Source organism: Phascolarctos cinereus, unplaced genomic scaffold, assembly GCF_003287225.1.
Source record: "Phascolarctos cinereus isolate Bilbo 61053 unplaced genomic scaffold, phaCin_HiC Scaffold_9;HRSCAF=440, whole genome shotgun sequence".
In the NCBI taxonomy this organism is placed as follows: Eukaryota; Metazoa; Chordata; class Mammalia; order Diprotodontia; family Phascolarctidae; genus Phascolarctos; species Phascolarctos cinereus.
This window is the reverse complement of record NW_027556402.1, coordinates 254,439,233-254,458,207: the sequence shown is the minus strand read 5'-3', so window position 1 is coordinate 254,458,207 and position 18,975 is coordinate 254,439,233. Positions and strand designations below refer to the sequence as shown.

The 18,975-nt window shown below is 42.4% G+C and overlaps 1 protein-coding gene across 2 annotated transcripts in view; it reads left to right on the top strand.

Annotated features, from left to right (window-relative positions):
• LOC110195292 (uncharacterized) overlaps window positions 1-12,699 on the top strand; it is a 33,209-nt gene extending 20,510 nt beyond the window's left edge. The window contains exon 6 of one of the 2 annotated variants that reach the window (XM_020967982.2): window positions 3,524-12,699. In XM_020967982.2, coding sequence (XP_020823641.1) covers window positions 3,524-3,792 — 269 coding nt within the window. In that variant the 3' untranslated portion in view covers window positions 3,793-12,699. The remainder of the gene's footprint in view (window positions 1-3,523) is intronic. The other variant, XM_020967981.2, reaches the window with a different exon arrangement.
• The last annotated feature ends 6,276 nt before the right edge of the window (window positions 12,700-18,975 follow it).

The window sequence follows — 18,975 nt, the reverse complement described above, 5'->3', positions numbered from 1 at the left end:
AACACTCGAGGGAAATGGACCTGACTGTCCTATTGGCTCCCTCCCTAGATTTCTCTTCCTTCTTCCGCAATGCTCCTAGAAAAAGCTGTTGTTTACACTCCTTTATTTCCTCCCTTTCCTGTTCTCTAACTCAATTCTCAACTTCTTGCAGCTGGACTTCATATCTCATTCTTCAACTGAAATGGTTCTCTCCAAAGTCCCGTGTGATCTCCTAATTCCTAATGGTTTTAATCATCATCCTTCTCCACTTAGCCAGTTGACCAACCTCTCCCTGGGTATTTGTCTTCTCTAATTTTGTCATACTGCTCTTTCTTGGTTCTCTTCCTACCTGTCTGCTCTTCCTCATTCTCCTTATCATTATCCATATCCCACCCACTAACCTTGGGAGTGCCCTAAAGTGCATGGTTCACCATTCTCTCTCTCCTCCTCCTCCTCCTCCTTCTCTTCTCCTCCTTCTTTTTCTCTTTCTATCGCCCTCCCACCTTATCAGCTCCCATGAGTTCAATTATCATAGAAATAAATATCCAGCCCTGGTGCCACATCGCCAACTTTCCAATGGGCATTTTAAACTGGATTTCCTGTAGGCATTCTAAAATCAACATGTCCCAAAACAGAATTCATAATCTTTCACTTGAAACCTACTCCTTCCCTATACTTCTGTATATTTATTGAGGGCATCACCGTTATTGTGGTCACCCAGGTTTGCTGTCTTGGACACATCCTAGACTTCTCATCTCCCTTGCCCCTGTGGCTTCCCCACCTCCCCCATCGATCAGTTGCTAAATCTTGTTGATTCTTTCTCCATAACATCTCTCGCATCCTCTCACACAGCCACAGTCTAGTTCAGGGCTTCATCAAGTCTAACTTAGACTATATAAATAACCTCCTAGTCTTCCTGCTTCCAGTTTTTCCCTGAAGCGCATCTTCCATATAGCTACCAAAGGAATATTTCTAAAGCAGAGCTCTAGCCATGTTATTCCCCTGCTCAAAAAGTTCTAGTGGCTCCCTGTTGCATACAGAGTCAAATTCAAACTCCATTGTCCTTATTTTAAAGCCCTTCACAATCAGGCTCCAACGTACCTTTCCAGCCTCATAATATGTTACTCCACTTCCTATACTCTATGGCCATACAAGCTGGCCTCCATGTTATTCCTCACACAGGTCATGACATCTATGGTCTCCATGACTTTGCATGGGCTGTCCAACCTACCTGGAATGGATTCCCTCCTTACCTTTACTGCTAACATTCCCTAGCTTCCTTCAAAGGTCAGCGTGAGTGCTGATTCCCTCCCTCTGCCCACAGCACTTTCTCCTGAGAATGCTGTATATTTGCTTTGTATAGACGTCAACATCTGTACATGCTGTTTTCTGAGGTAGAATATAAGCTTTCCTGATGTCAGGTGTTCTTTCATTTCTTTGTCTTTGTACCCTCAGTGCCTAAAATGCTTGTGGACTGATTGATTTATGGAGAAAACACAAACAAATGGAGGATAAAGAAAGGCCTCTTGAAGGAGGTGGCACCTGAAGGCCTTTGTCTCAAAGTAAGCTAGGGGTTCCAAGAGGTGGTGATGAGGAAGGAGGAAGTGCCTTCTAGACAGTGGAGGACATCTGTATCAAGGCACAGAAGTAGGTGATGGAATCATATAAACCAGGAAGAAAGAGCCAGCCAGTTGGAGAACAGTGGAGGATATGTGATTGGCCAAATTTGAAGGATATTTAAATGTATGAGGATTTTGTATTTTATTATAGAGGCTACAAGAAGTCACTGAGATTTTTAAGTGATTTCACCAAATCAAGGGAGGTGACATGGTCACATCTGTGTATTGGGAAAATCAGTTTGGCAGCTGTGTGTAAGAGAAAGAGGGTAATACCACTTGAGGCCTGAAGACCAATTTAGGGGCCCACTGCGGTAGTCCAAAGTGAGAGATGATGATGGCCTGAGCACAGCAAAGACTGAGTGAGTTCAGAGAGCTACTTCAGAGGTAAAATTAACAAGATGACTCCAGGAGGGACCTGAGGGAAAGGGAAGAATTGAGGAGGATACCAAGGCTAGGGACTCAGATGACTGGAAGGATGGTGATGCTCCAAAAGCAACAGGAAAGTTAGGAAGAATGGTGGATATAAACAGATGATTAAATGTATTTCAGGAAATCATGGAGTAGGTTATATGTAGCTGTTTGTAAAGCCCTCCAGGATATTCCAAGAAGTTAGACCTCATAAGGGCATTTGAGGACAAGAGATGTTGTATTCATTGCCTTAGCATGACCTTGGCTCTAGACCTTTTAATTCATTTTTCCCGTCAGGGTGCTGTCCTTCTTTCCTTGGTAAAGGAGCTGTTGTGTATAAATCTCTGGGAAGTTCTTTGAATCATCCCAGATTGTCACTGTTTGTTTAGGGTAGACTGTTCCATGGCCTCTTTTGGGAACATGCTTCTCGCAGCTTTCTGACCCAGCCAGATCACATCGAGAGTATTGTCCTGGACAAGTACATTTTAGGGACTGCACTGGCAAACAGAGTATATAGGAGAGAGTGACCAGAACAGGGAAAGGCCTAGAGCCTATGGCCTATGGAGATCAGTTGAAGGAATTAGGTGTTTAGCCCAGAGAAGAGGAACCTCAGACCTGGTGTGATAGCCTTCTGAAGTATCTGAAGGACTGTCCTCAGGAAAAGAGGTGTTGGAATTGTTCTGTGTGGTCTAAGAGGAGCCATGGGCGGCAGCCGCAAAGAGGCAGATTTCGGTTGGATGGAAGGAAGACTTCCCAACAGGTCCATCTTATCCCTTCATGGAATGGGCTGTCCTGGGAAGCAGCACACTTTCTTTTGCTGGATACCTTCAAACAAAGACCTGATGACCACTTGCAGATGTACTGTGGTAGGGATGAGGGGTAGGGACTGAAGTAGATGACTCCTGAACTATCTTTCCCAATTCTGAGATTCTGTGCAGTCAGCACTAGCTTCTTGGTACTTGTAAGCTCTTAATTGGCTAGAATTTACACCCAGGGTCACAGACAAAGGCTGGTAATGAATGATTTCAGCAAACAATGAATTTGTGGATTACTTGGATAGAATGCTGTTTGGTTAGAACACCTAATCAGACCTAATTTAGGTCTCCCTAAATTATGATATCATTTTAGGACTTTCAATAATAGCCTGTACACTGTGGGTGGCGCAATCCCCCTTTCCAGCTTCTCTTGTTATTAGAGAAGTCCTTGGGCTATACAAATCGACCGTTTCAGATCTAGATTTTCCTAGCAAGGCCCCTCGTCCCCTTCTTCCTTGCTTTTCCTCCCCAGCCCCAGGAGTTTTCAGCTTTAAATGCCTACAGGTTGTAATCCTGTTTCCTACCCACAGTCCCAGCTTTGTTTATGCTAGTTTTTCTCAAAGATTCTATTTTTTGCACTCCCTGTACAGTATGGTTGCCCCACATCCATAGGCTGGCCCCTACTTAATACTGAGCTGAGTGTTCAGGAGAGTGAGGGGGAGCAGGCTTCCACCCTGATGGTCCTCCCTTCTCTGTTCACAGATCACGAATGCTCTCCTGAAATTGCCGAGTTTGGCTGTCAACCTCATGGAACTCATGCAATAAGAAATAACTTCAAGAAAGAGGAAAACCAAATGATGAAAATAAAATTCACGAACAAAGTGAACACACACACACACATGAGGGAAAGAAAAAGAATTATCAGAACCTTCTATACCCGGTTATGTCCTAGCAAAGCCAAGAATTTTAAGCAAATGTGGATGATTACCTACAAAAATCTAAAATGCCCACATTTACCAAACAAGAACTAGAGGTCTTAAACAGCCCAATATCATACAATAAAACTGAAAAAACCATAAAGGAATTACCAAAGGAAAAAGCCCCCAAACAAACACTGGTCTAGATAGATTTACAAGTGAAATTTATCAGATGTTTACAGAGAAATTACCTATGCTACAAAAATTATTCTCTATAATTGAGAAAGTACCCTAACTCCTCAGAGATAAATATGGTCCCAATACTGAAACCAGGGAAGGCTAAGCAGAGAAAGAGTGACCAATATCACTACTGAATACTGATGAAAATTGTTAAATAAAATAATAGTGTAATGGGGGGATGCAGAAGGAGGAATGCTGATTGAGGGAAAATCACCCTGATTAATTTATTAGGTACCATAGTGAATAGAGTTCTAGACTTGGAATCAGGAAGACCCGAGTTCAAATCCAGCCTCATACAACTATATGTATGTACACATAGTTGCTGTGTGACTCCGGACAAAACACTTAACCTCTGTCTTGTCTCAGTTTCCTCACCTGTAAAATGGGGATGATAATAATAGCACTTACCTCCCAGGGTTGTTGTAAGGATCAAATGAGATAATATTTGTAAAGCCTTTGCAAACCTTAAAACTAGATAAATACTAGCTATTGTTATTATTGGATAAGTCATTCTCAATCAACTTGATGAGACTACAGGGTCTGGATCTTTGTCAGAAGCTCAGCCCTATCTCCTTGTTGAGAGGAGACAGGGAACTTCCCTCATGTGGTCCCCAGTGAATGGAGCTGCCTCCAAGATGACTGATGAGCCTTGTCACAGGAGTTAGGTCCTCTGTGGCATATAAGAGCGACCTGGGGAACCTCCCATCCTTTTTCTTGTCCTGACCTTTCTCTCTCTCAGATTTCCATACCAAAGTGCACAGTTATTGGAGGGGGATATTTCCCTGTTTTTTCTTCACCACCTTCCTCCTCCCCCCACCCCCTACCCCCAGAAGAAAACTGCTACTTGCAGGAGAAAGACAAGCCAAAGCAGTCTGGGTTTGCCTTGGGGAACCTGAGCAGGGCATTTCTAGACCCAGGCTTGTCTGCCTCCTTCTTTCTGTTTTCCCTTCGGAGCACAGGCGACGATTGGCACTTCTAAGAATGAGGATTTCTAGGCTTGAGGGTTACTTTATGGGTAATCCTGAGTTTGGGAGTTTTCAAGTTAGGGAAACTGAGCTCAAGAATCAGGCACCAGCCTCCCTAAGGGAGAAGATAGGGATCTGGGACAGAAGCCTGCCCTGTGGCTGACGGTGTACACAAGCCCTTGACAATCCCTTGGGTATTATACTAGAGTGCTGATGGTGCAGGTGTAAAAGGAGTGGGGAATGTTTGTTATTCAGCCCCAGAGTGTCTTTACCTTCTAGGCGGGCCCCCAAGGCCCAGGAGACCACAATGAAGCAGACTGGACTCACTTAGACCAGGGCGCTTCCTTCTGGGGCAAGGGGGAGAAGGAGCTGGGCTGAATCCAAAAATGGCCAGAGTCTGTCTCAAGGCCTGCCTCAACCTATGTCCTTCCAGGAAAAGTGTTGAAAACAATGCTTAAGTATGGTTCATATCTAGAGTTTTCCCCAACAGGTGGGTATCAGAGACCATTCCCACAAAGGTACTCAATGTTCAATAGGGATACTGGGTATGGGACAGTCTTAACTTCACTTCACAGAAAGACGTGCATGTGCACAGAAAACAAACCATCTCTAATAAGCCACTTAACTACTCCTGGAAGGTAAAGACAGGTCTGTGAGAGGGACTGCTGAATTAGGCTCTTTTGCACTCACTTTGCATCCACACTTGCCAAGTAACTTGTGAGACCCATTCTTTCGGAATATCACTGTAGCAGCTGAGAGGAGGAGGGCTTGGAGACTCGAAACAGTTAGAAGGGTACTGTGGCAGTCCAGACACGAGGTGACGAGGGCCTGCCCTGAGATGGCAGCTCTGGGAGAACAGAGTTGTTGTGACAGCAGAAACAAGAACTGGCTGGATATGGGGGGTGAATGGGAGCAAGAAGTCGAGGATGACAGGGTTTTTTGAGCCTGGTTTGATGCCTAAATCCTACACTCAGAAACTCTTGACCCACAAACTTCTGTTCCTCAGAATCACCAGCAGCTGACCTCAGAAAAGGAACTAAAAAAAAGGCCGAAGAGGGCAGCTAGGGATTCAAGGTCCAGCTTGCAGTTGCTATGGACTTCTGCTGCAAGCTTCCATTGCCTTGGAGAGATTAGAGAGTCGGGAGGGGAGGAGGAAAAGTCCCAGAAAGTCTGTACATCTGAGGAAAAGGAAGTACTGGAAAAGAACTGCGAGTTAAGAAGTCGTCAGGCATTTCTTAAAGTGACAGCTATGTGTGTGCCAGACACACGTGCTAGGAGCTGGGGATACAAAGAAAGGCCAACAAACAAGCCCCAGTCCTAGCTCTTCAGCAGCTCACCCTCTAATGGGTCAGACCAGAGGGAAACAACTAAGTTCCCACAAGACGTATAGAGGATAAATCAGGCCTAGTCTCTGCGGGAGGTCGCTGAGATTCTTGAGAAGGACCGGGACAGGTTGCTTCCAGAAGGCGGGATGTTAGCTGGGACGTGAAGAAAGCCAGGATGAGGATGGAGGGGGTTCCAGGCTTGGGGGGGCCGCCAGCGAAAACGTTCAGTTGGAAGATGGAATGTCCTGTGTGAGCAACAGTAAAAAGGCCTTTGTTTCTTGGATCAGAGAATACATGGAGGGGAGTAAAGTGTAAGAATGTCGGACAGGTAGGTGATAGCGAGGTTATGAATTTTATATTTGATCTTGGAGGTAATGGGGAGCCACTGGAATTTATTGAGTTGGGGGGAGGGGTGACATCAGACATGGGTTTTAGAGGAATCGCTTTAGAGGCTGAATGCATTATGGATTGGAGTGGAGAGAGACTTGAGGTAGGCCGACCCCCAGCAGCTGTCACAGTAGTCCAGGTAAGAGGTGATGAAAACCTGTACCAAGGGGGGAGGCAGAGTCAAAGTAGAGAAGGGAAAGTATTTGAGAGATGGTACTATTGTAGAAAGTAAAGCAGAGAGCCTTTTGTGTAGAATAACGGAAGCAGGAGGACCTCCTTCAGCATGGCCCTGGTCCGTAAGGATCAGAGTGACTCAGTGCTTCCTAGCATGGCACATTGTGCCCTCCTCCATGATGGGTTCAACATCCAGGTCCAACTCCAAGGGACAAGACTCCAATCTACAAAGGTCCCCGCCCTGTAATCTCATCAAATGAACATCAAGCCAGTTGGGGTGCCCTTATCTTCTTCCCTGGTCAATTATTCCAACAAATCACTTAGGGGGCTTTGGGCACGGTAGTTCATCCCTCCAATGGTGGATAGTCTTCTGGGGACCTGGACAGCCTCCCCCATTGTCCTTTGGAGAGCATCTCACCAGGACCTTGACGAAAGGGTCTTGGCACAATCCATATAGCATAGTGATTATAGTAGGTTTTTTTTTCCTTGTTTTTCACTTTTTACATAAACATAACTCTGAGGAAGTGGCCTCCTGGGTGTCATTCAGAGAGTACAGGCAAAGTCTACTTAGTTCTTAGATGAACACACACACAAATTCAACAAGCAAACATTTTACAAAGTTCTCCTGAACTGCCTCCTGCCTGCTGCTTACAAGGGCTCAACCGAACCCAGAGCAGCTAGAAAAGAACAAAATTAAAATAACTAGCCATGGCAAAGAATAAAGGGAAAACAAAATTCAGGTTCCTCCACTTAGAGTGCAAGCACAGTCCCAGACGAGGTCCCAAGGCACATATGTGGAGCTTTAATCAACAGGGATGTGATACCAGGGGCTGACTTGAAGTCACCTGCGCCCAGCACAGGCAGGTGACAAACTAGCCCTCCTGTATGAACATTTCTCTAATTGGTCCCTACAACCACAGGTCAGCCTATATGTTTCTCAAATGGATCCCTGCAAATGCATAGGGCAACCCAGACTGAGGTGGGCACCAATATCTCCTGAAACACTTAGGGAAGTCAAAGCATTTCTCTAATGGATCTTTGCAGTATGAAGGGTCATCCAAACGAGGTTTGGATTCACTTCATGCTAGGACAAGAAGGTGAGCTCAAAAGGAAACTGAACAAACTCACAGAAGGCCCAAGATGTACGTGGCTTCCAAAAAGGGATTAATTAGAAATCAACCCCTCATATCCCCAAGTCCCCCCAAAACGTACTTGGTTGTCCCTGATCAAACACCGAGGAGTTATTCCGTAGAATAAACAAAGTAACAATACTTACGTGGAGGAACAAAATGCTCAGAAGTTGCTGGGAGTGATAAAAACTAACATAAAGGATGCCTTAAACTGCATTACAATTAGCAGTCATCCTTAAAATAGTTTAGTATTGGTTAAATTTACAAGAAATTAAGAAACTCAACTCTGTGCCATTATAGTGATAAAGCTTGACCCTGGAGAAGAGTTGAGAAAATGCTCTTCCCTGCTCTCTCCGCAAAGGTGGAAACTGTGCATACAGAACATTGGTAAGCTGTGGGTGTGTTGGCAGAGATTTTGAACTTTTTTCTTTTACAAAAACATCTTTGTTGTGGGATAGCTCCCTTAGTGAGAGTAGGAGAAGGATGTGTCCCGAGACAAAGGTGACACAAAATCTAATGACAGCAATGAAAGTAGCATCTAAAAATGATTTGGTTTTGGTTAGAATAGGACAGTAATTGCTAAGTAAGGCCCGGGAGCAACAGAACTTTGTAGCTTACTGTTTGATAAACTTAAGAACACAAACTACTTCCTATTCAACAAGAATCCAGGGGAAAACTGGAAATCAGTTTGGCAGAAATTAGGTTTCCACCAATAAAACTTTAGACTATATGCCACCAGGCTCTAAATGAATGTTGTCTACATATAATAGTCACAGCGGAAAGACACTTAGAGGAGATGGCTTTCATTATTAAATGGTTGAGAGAATAACTAAATAAGAGATAAATAAGATCATAAAAAGATAATTAAATGTAGAAGTCTATGCATTATGATTGCATATGCAATACCTTATATCAAATAGCTTGCCATCTAGGCGAGAGGGGAAAGGGGAGATGTGAGAGAGACAGAGAAAATTTGGAACTCAAAATGTTAAAAAACGAATGTTAAACATTGTTTTTGCAATGTAATCAGAAAAAATAAAATATTATTTTTAAAAGTACATGCATTAAGAAATGAATGCTACTAGAATAAGAAGAGAAACTACAGACTGTAAAAAAAACAAATGCAAAACAAAAAACCCTTGCCTCATTTATCTCTTACAGAAGTCTGGCATCTAATTTATAATGTGTCCCAAAAGTCTTAGTACAGTTTTAAGTTTTAATAAACTTCAGAAGCATAAGTGCTACAAACACACACAAAAAAATCCTAAACATCATTTGAAAGTTTATTTTATACTAACTTAATGTTTTGATTTTTGAATAAAATTTTTTAAAATTTTAACAAGATGGAGCATCTAGTCGTTATACACTTTGTGGGCCAGGCAGTGGAGTGGCAAAGGCCCTCTTTCTCAGCAGGCTCAGTCGTCTGATTTATTTATCTCCATTAGACTTTTTCTTGTTGAGTCATATTAAAGCTGTTCTGGATGCACCCAAACCTCGTTCTTTGGATGATCTTAAGGCAAGCAGTGGCTGATGAAAGTTTTTACCAAGTTCAAGGATCTATTAAAGTGCTGTATAGCACAAGGCGGTAGCTATTCTGAATTTTAATAAGAAATATCGGTATTTTAACATGTCATATCATTAGCCGTTCTAGTGCCTTCTGTTAGTTCATAGCTTTTGATGCTATTAAAGCATTAAGACTTTTGGGATACCATATATATGTAAGACTGATGTACGCATTTAAGATCAAAAGCCATTCTTGAATAAATAAGGAATGAAAAAATATGAACGAGAAATTTTCTGAAGATAAAATGCAAACTATCTACATCTGTTTGAAAAAAGGTTTTATCTTCACTAACAGAAAAAAATGCAAATGAAAAGCAGTCCTGAGGGCTTACCTCTTACCTGTACAAAGTGACTGAATCACAAGCTAGGCCACACTGCACCTGGTGGAAAACCTCAGGCCTGCACAGAATCCACAAGTCAACCTTGACCTTCTGCACGTCCACCTTCATCGAATGAAAGGAGCGAAGTGGTGTTCCTCCTGGGCACTGATAACCCAGCCTGGCATCATTCCCCGCTCCTGCTCCCCGAGTGCCTGTGACTTTGTATCCCCAACCCCTGCTGCCTGCACTCTCATCCTGAATCACCTCAACCCCTATAATGGCCTATTCCACACCTGCCTGCCCCGTCTACTGAGCCCTTTGAGACGCCCTTTCTATAAAACTAACAAACTTTGCTTTGTTTTAGAGCTCTTCTTATGCTCCTTCCATACAGTGTGTTTCACTGAAACCTGACTTCCTTCCAGATGACACTGCATCCCTGGCTGAACCTTCTCTCCCACTTCTAAACCACTGGTCTTAAAGGAGGGATTGAAATAATCTTTGTATCCCTACTGCCCTTTCCAGATTTTCCTTCCATCATCATCATTTACCAACCTCTCCTCCTATGAGGGTCACACCATCTAAATGTTATCCCCCAGTCCAGATTCTGGTGGCTGTTAATTATCTGGCCCCAGGGCATTCTTCCTCCTTTCTCAATTAAGTTCAGGGCCTGGCTCACAAATCTCCTTTTCGCTCCAACTCCAGCCCTCACACCAGCAGACTTCAATATACATGCTAATGTTCCCTCCAATGCCCTAAGCTCCCAGTCCTTCAATTACTCAACTCTTGGCGACCTACTAATCTGCTACACCTGGGGGATAAGAACCATCCATTTTGATCTCGCCATCTCCCAAAAGTGTTCTTTTCTATGATCAAGAACTCTGACATTTACCTGATTAAAATCTATTTTTCCACCCTTTCCTTTGCTTTACTTTTCGGAAACCTCATCCTCATCCTTCACCGTCTGGACCTTATCCAGCCCTACAGCCCCCTAGTCCTCTTCTGGGCTTTCACCTCTTTTCCTGGCTGCACTTTTCTTCCTTTCCAAGGTCAACTCCTTAGGAAACCAGTCCAACAGTACATTCTCTGCTCTCCAAGCCTTGCCTTGTAGTGCTTGAACCTTGTCAAACTCCAACCGTGGACTACTCCCACCAGCCATCTCCTCCACTCCTGGTCATGGGCTGCCAAACAGAATTCCAGTAAGTCATGAAACTATTTTAACTGGGCTCACTACAAATTTATGTTATTTGATCTCCAATGGGCTTTCATTGTAGCAAGAAAATCCTTCAACTTCTTAATTGATTCTCTATCCTACTAAATATAGCAGCTGTTCTAAGACTTTCTCTTCCTCTCCTTCAGTCTGTGTGTGTGTGTGTGTGTGTGTCTCTCTCTCTCTCTCTCTCACACACACACACACACACACACACACACATTTTCTCTCTCTCCCCCTCTGCTGAGGACCTCAGCCTTATACTTTACATCTCAAATTCCCTCTTCTCTATCTTCCTCTCACAACCCTCTTCTCATCTACTCTTGATATAATCTCTTACTATTTTCTCCTTTACTGTAGACTCTGATTAGGACTAGTGGCTCTTCTCATCAAGGACATCTCCTCTACACACGCCTTTGATTCCATCTCCTTTTGTGTTCTCCAACAGATTGCTCCCACCATCATCCCCACTCTATAATCTTTTAAGCTTCTATCTGCTGGTTCCTTTTCTGCTTCCTACAAATATATCCAAGTATCTCCCATCCTTTAAAAGCACCCTACTGGGTCCTCCCATCCCCACCAGCTAGCAAACTTTCTCTCCCCTTTCTCAAAACCCTTGGAAAAAATATTTCCATGTGCTGAATCTATGGTCCTCTCTCCCCCACCTCTTTTAAACCTTCTGCAACCCTGACCTCATCACTTTTTCCAAATCTACCAATGCCCCTTTAATGGTAAAACCTAATCTCTTTTCAGATCATCTCCACGCCTAGAATTCTCTTACTCCTCCCTCTGCCTTTCTGAATTCTTGATTTCCTACAAAACTAAGCCTGACATCTTCCACATGAAGCATTTCCAGCTGCTAGTACCCTCCTTCCCCAACTACTTTATATTCATCTTGTATATAATCTTCCTATATTTATATAAGTACCTGTTATTAGGATATAAGCTCCTTGAGGGAAGGAACTGTTTCATTTTTTTGTCTTTTGTCTTTGCATCCCTAACACTTAGTAAAATAATCAGCACATTGTACCAGCAATAAGTGTTTTTTGACTGACTTTTCCTTGAATTCTAGTTTACCAGGTTTTGATGATACCCCTCATATATTTTAGACCAACTTCTTAATCTAGCTGTATCTTTTGCCTGGCCTGTAAGCAATGTATTGATGAGTTTTGTTTCTTGATTAGTTTTTTAAATGAGTTTTTATTAATATCTTTTGTTATTTTATATCCCCATAATTTTCCCCAGTATCCTTCCTTTCCCTCTCAGGGAACTATTTTATATGACAAATAGTATTTTCTAAAGACAAAAAAAAGAAAAACAGGAAATCAGCATAACTGATTGAAAAAGTCTAAAACATGTACAATGTACAAGTTTTGTGGGCCTTCTACCTCTGCAAAGGGGTGTCTTCTTATATGTCTTCTTTCAAGCCAAGCTTATTCTTTATAATTTTTCAGCATTTGCTTTTGATTTTTTTGTGGTTGTTTTTTCCATCTACATTGTTACAATTATTGTATATATTGTTTTCTGGGCTCTTGGTTTACTTCAGTTTTCATCATTTCATGTCAACACTTTTTTGCTTCAATAAGATAATTCAGACCATTAACATGTATTATTTTAGCCTTGTAATTTTGTCAGTGTGGGGAAGTGTTAGAAACTCCCTCAGACAATGAAGTTTGACAACCTATCTGTAATTAAAGTCTTGGAGAGTTCTTTGTGGGTACTGATTGGTTAATCCTTTCATATCAAGAGGAAAAGTGACTGGGAAGTTAAATGATACTAGCATGTGTTAGAATTAGGAACTAAAGCCAGGTTTTTCTTAGCCAAGGGCTGGCCCTTCATCCACTACCCTATACTGCTTCTCATATTTACTGTTAGAATCAATATTTTTTTCTTTTTTTAAACATTTATTTATTTTTAGTTTTCAATATTTACTTCCACAAGATTTTGAGTTCCAAATTTTTACCCCATCTCACCCCTCCCCCCACCCCAAGATGGCATGCATTCCCCCTTCTCTTATCCCCTTCCCCTTCTATTTTCCTGTAGGGCGGGATAGACTTCTGTACCCCATTTCCTGTATTTCTTATTTCTCAGTTGCATGTGAAAACATTTTTTTTAGACATGTGTTTTTTAAAACTTTGGGTTGCTAATATTCTCCCTTCCTCCCTCCCCACCCACCCTCATTGAAAAGGCAAGCAACTCAATACAGCCATACATGTGCAGTTATGCAAAACACTTCCATAGTAGACATGTGAAAAACTAACTCTATTTCCCTTAATCCTATCCTGCCCCCCATTTATTCTATTCTTTCTTTTGACCCCGTCCCTCCTCAGAAGTGCTTACTTCTGATTACCCCCTTTCCCAGTCTGCCCTCCTCTCTATCATCCCCCTGCTCTCTTGTCCCCTTCTCCCCCTATTTTCCTGTTCGGTAAGACAGATTTCCATATCCAATTGAACGCGTATGTTATTGCCTCCTTAAGCCAGATCCTATGAGAATAAGATTCACTCATTCCCTCTCACCTTCCCCCGTTTCTTCTCCACGGTAAGAGCCTTTTCTTCTCTGTGTTTTTTTTTTGTGAGATAATTTACCCCATTCTACCTCTCCTTTTCTCCTTCTCCCAATACATTCCTCTCTCACCCCTAATTTTATTCTCCAGATAGCACCCCTTCATCTTCACCTCACCCTGTGCCCTCTATCTATCTATCTATCTATCTATCTATCCATCTATCTATCTATCTATCTATACATACATACATGTAATTTTCCCCCTTCCACTACCCTGATACTGACGAAGGTCTCATGAGTTACAAATATCATCTTTCCAGGCAGGAATGTGAACAGTTCAGCCTTAGCCAGTCTCTTATGATTTCTCTCTGCTGTTTGCCTCTTCATGTTCCACTCGAGTTTTGCCTTTGAGCTGTTGGCTCCTTTTTGTTTCCTTCCTTTCTGGGGTTGTTATTGTTTCTCCACAAAGTCCTACCTCAATTCCCACAGTATTTTAGAGCAGAATACAAACAAGGGAAGGAAGCCTGGCCCCAGCCTGTCTTGTGCATATGCCTCCCCACCCACACTCCACGTGCCTGCTCCCCCCTTACCTGCCCCCCCAGAATCGACCTTCCTAGACTAGCTCAGCTGTCTCCTTCTCTTCCTGATTGCTCCCCCCACCCTCGGGTGGAGACCTGCACTTATTGATGGGGGTTTCTTCCGTTCTCCCCCATTAGATGCAAGCCCCGCCCCCAGCAGGGGTTACTTCGTGGTTGGTCCCTCCACCCCCCAGTCTAGGGTGCCCCCCACATGGTCACGACCCCTTTAGCCTCTGGCTGCCCTCGAGCTCACTCCTCCAGCCCAAGGTCTCTCCCTACCCTTGGTGGAGGCCCCTTTCTGCGGGCCTGGGGACCAGGGCCTCATCCCTCCTGCCTCCTTGTGCACCTCGGGTGGGTCTCTTGGGCCCCTGCCCCATGGTGGAGGGAGAGGAGGGGGCTGCGGGCCTTCCTGCCCTCCCCTCTGGAACCCCTGGAGTTCTGCCCCCACGGCTCCTCCTGCCCCTGGGGAGGGTGGTTTGTGTGAAGGGAGAGCCAGGGAACAGGACCAGCAGCCCTGGGGGCCTTCTCTGCTCTAGGGCCTAGATGCTGAGGGAAGCTGCACCAGCATGTGCCCCAACGGCTGCTGAGCAGTGGTAAGACTTTTTACAACCAGTGTCTCTGATAAGGGCCCCATTTCTAAAATGTATAGAGAATTAAGTCACATTTATAAGAATGCAAGTCATTCACCAATTGATAAATGGTCAAAGGATATGAACAGGTAGTTTTCAGATGAAGAAATTAAAGCCATCTATAGTCATATGAAAAAATGCTCTAAATCACTATTAATTAGAGAAATGCAAATCAAAACAACTCTGAGGTACCACATCACACCTATCACATTGGTCAACATGACAAAACAGGAAGATGATAAATGTTGGAGAAGATGTGAGAAAATTGGAACACTAATGCATTGTTGGTGGAGTTGTGAAATGATCCAACCATTTTGGAGAACAATTTGGAACTATGCCCAAAGGGCTGCAAAAATATGCATACCCCAATTTGATCCAGCAATAGCACTTCTAGGGCTATATCCCAGAGAGATCAAACAAATGGAAAAAGGACCCACATGTACAAAAATATCCATAGCAGCTCTTTCTGTGGTGGCCAAGAACTGGAAATTGAGGGGATGCCCATCCACTGGGGAATGGCTGAGCAAGCTGTGGTATATGAATGTAATGGAATACTATTGTGCTATGAGAAATGATGAGCAGGCAGACTTCAAAAAAACCTGGAAAGACTTGTGTGGTCTGATGCTGAGTGAAGTGAGCAGAACCAGGAGAACACTGTACACAGTGACAGCCACGTTGTGCGATGACTAATATTGATAGACTTAACCCTTCTCAGCAATGCAGGGATCTAAGACATCTCCAAAGGCCTCATGATGGAAAATGCTATCCACATCCAGAGAAAGAACTATGGAGTTTGAATGCAGATCGAAGCATACGATTGGCTATTTTTTTTGTTCTGTTTTATTTTGTTTCCTCTTTCTGGTAGTTCCTCCATTGGTTCTAAATCTTCCTTACAACATGACTAATGTGAAAATATGTTTAATAGGAATGTATATGTAGAGCCTGTATCAGATTGTGCACAGTCATGGGGAGGGAAGAGGGGAGAGAGGGGGAGAAAAATTTAAAACTCAAAAGTTTTTGGAAGTGATTGTTGATAAATCAAAATAAATTAAAAAAGCAGTATAGAAGGAGAAGATAAGAAGTCCCAGGACAGCTTTAGGGGATACCCACAGTTAGTGAGCATGGTGTGGATGAAGCTCCAGCAAAGGAGACCTATATGAAAGTATTCAGAGATTCGTGATAAGTACTGATGCCAATGCTATTTATTAACATGTACACTCATTTTAATAATGTCAACCTAAAAGTTTGGTGAAAGAGGCAAACAGGCTCTGTGATATATAAATTTGTATTGTTTATTTCTTCAAGTTAGCAAACATACATATACATGGAGTCAGAGCTTTAATCCTGACTCAAGCAATTTTAGGAGGACATTTTGTGTTCCGTGTGTGTGTGTGTGTGTGTGTGTGTGTGTGTGTGTGTGGCAATTGGGGTTAAGTGACTTGCCCAGAGTCACACAGCTAATGAGTGTTATGTGTCTAAGGCCGGATTTGAACTCAGGTCCTCATGACTCCAGGGCCAGTGCTCTATGACATTTTATATTCTTAGAGCAACCCTGTCGCAGTATGTCTGTGTCACTCAGATTTATGTTTTCCATATGTGTTTAACCATAGTGTGTGGGACAAGTGAAAGTTTCTCATGTGAGATGTAAGCTATGCTCCAAAAATGTAGTAAGGCTTCAGCATGAGCTGGACCTAAGTTTCACTTTTGTTTTGGGGGAAGGGGGTTGTGCACCAGCTGCCCACCCCTTGCCTTGTTTTGTAACTACCCCTCTTTTGTTTTGTACCTTAACTGTACCCAATAAGGCAATCCTCTAGCTCCCAAGTGTGTTTTGAGTAAAATGCATCTCTTGGGTTCTAAATCTAGACTGTGAGGTCTCTTGCCTCAACCAATGAGGATAAAGAGATTGAGACAAACAAGTGGGGAGGGGGGGTTTCTTGGATTGGTTTGTCTGAGAGTATATAACTGCTTGCTGCTGTTTGTGCTGGGTCTGACTACTCCAGTCAGCCCTGGGTAGGTGACACCCAACTCTTGCGGGAGACTTGCTAAAATAAAGCCTTCTGTTTTCTACCTGGAAAAACCTCTGAGTTTTTATTTGGGTAAGTGGTCTCAATCCCACTCAATAGCTTGAGAAAGGAATTTTCTTAATTGAATAGATTGTAAATACCACAAGATAGGAGAAAGTCAAAGTGTCCATTGAAATTGAGATCTAGGATATCTGTATTTAACACAGCATATGTCCTTAAAATACCAAGATAAGAAAAATCCCATTATTCAAGATAGTGTCTGGGTCAAGGCGCCCTAGTGGCTATAAACAGAAGAATGCTCTTGGTCAGCTTCAGCTGTTGATGCAGGAAGGGGCATTCTGGGTTCACTCAGAGCAGTGCAGAGCATACACAGCATTATGGTAGATTAAGCCCAGAGTGGGCCAAAATATCTCTTCTGATTGGCCAATCCAGGTTTTAGGGCTTTCTCAGGTATTAGGGTTCAAAATGATTTGGAGAGGGGTCTACAATAACCAGTTAATTATATGTGCCTTGAGCACAGACTTATGATATCCAAATGACCAGTGAGCCATGAGTAGAATTTCCAAAATTCTTAGATAGGCTTCAGCTACATCAGCAGGAAGGAGATGGTTAGAATTTAATACAATTTTACAGTGAGGCAAAGGGAAAAATCTTTTATCAAGTGCATTTGTAAATTGATCCATAAACACTAGGGGATATATTCTGGAATTTACAACTAGCCAGGAAATATTCCACATGGATAAAGAAAGTTGAGCCAGAAATTATTTTATCATTGACCGCTTTAACTTGGGTTAAACTTTTGGAGGCCTCAGCTAAATTCCACAAAAAGAAAATCCTTCAGCTGATTACATGACTTTGTTTAAAGGCACAGTGCCTGGCATATAGTAGGTGCTTAATAAATGTTTATTGATAAACTTGATTTTCACTCTTTTTGACTCCTCTTTAATGAGGGTAGTATTCTCTGAAACTGACATTTCTTCCTGACATCTGCCATCCCTTTTAAAACCTTCCCTTTCCCTTTCTCTGTATCTGCTAGTTGAGTTTGGTATATTTCTACACCATATTTAGTTTGTGTGTTCGTTCATTCCTCCTTTGTGCATTTCAGGTAAATGAAGATCAAAAGATATTCATTCCTGTAGCCCCTCCCTCCATGTTTGAATAGTCATCTCTCTATTTCAAATAGTGATTTCTACTTCCTTACCTTTTCCCCAGAATGCTTCTTTCTCGTAAGACCAACAAACTGTACCTTGTCCCTTTGTTTATATTTCTTAACTTGATCTGTGATGCTTAGAAGCAGTGGGATTTTGAATCAATACTTGTCTCTTTCCCCCATTAAAGCAGAACCCCATAGCTCCTTCTCCTTGCTGACGTGTATTTATCTATCTAGGTTTGTCTTGTTCCCTGTCTCTCCTAGCATTCTCAGCTTTGTCATAGTCATTGTTTTATCCCAATTAGGAATGCTTAGAAATTCTCTATTCTATTAAAGATACCTTTTCCCCTTAGAGAACCATTCATTTGGAGGCTCTGGTTTTTGGTTATGACATTTCTGGATGTTTTCAGTTTGGAGTTTCTTTTAGGGGGTGATTGGTTAATTCTTTATTTTTACTTTATAATCTTGTTCTAATAGATCCGGGCAGTTTTCCTGACAATTTCCTGAACTATGACATCCAGGTTTTTGTTTTGTTTATGGTTTTCAGGTAGTTCTATAATTCTTAAATTAACTCTCCTGGACCTTTTTGAGAATAAGTACCTTACACTTTTTTCTATCTTCCCCCCCACCCCCCAATCTTCTGATGTTCTAATATTTCTGTGATTTGATGGACTCATTAAATTCTGATTGTATTTTTTTAATGGAGTCTATTACTTGGGCAAGATTTTCCATCTTCTCAACTATTTATTCTTCTTCCATTTTTTCTTTCCATAGTTTTTATTTCAAATCTCATTTTCTTTTTCATCTCTTGCTTCGTATCTTCTCGGCATTCTTAGAGTCACTGCGGACAAGCCAATTTTCCTCTCTATAATTAGTATTTGCTTGGAGTTACTTTCTTTGTCTTGGTTTACCTCTTGGGTTTCCCTTAACTCATAATATATCTTCATTATAGTGGAAGTTGTTTTCCATTTATTATTTCTATTTATTATTCTGTTTATTCCTGCAGCTCTTCTTCAGAGCTTGTAAGCTTTATATCCATTTACTGGGATTTGGGTTGACTTCTTTGAGATAAGCCCACTTCTAGCCACTTCTGGTTATTTTT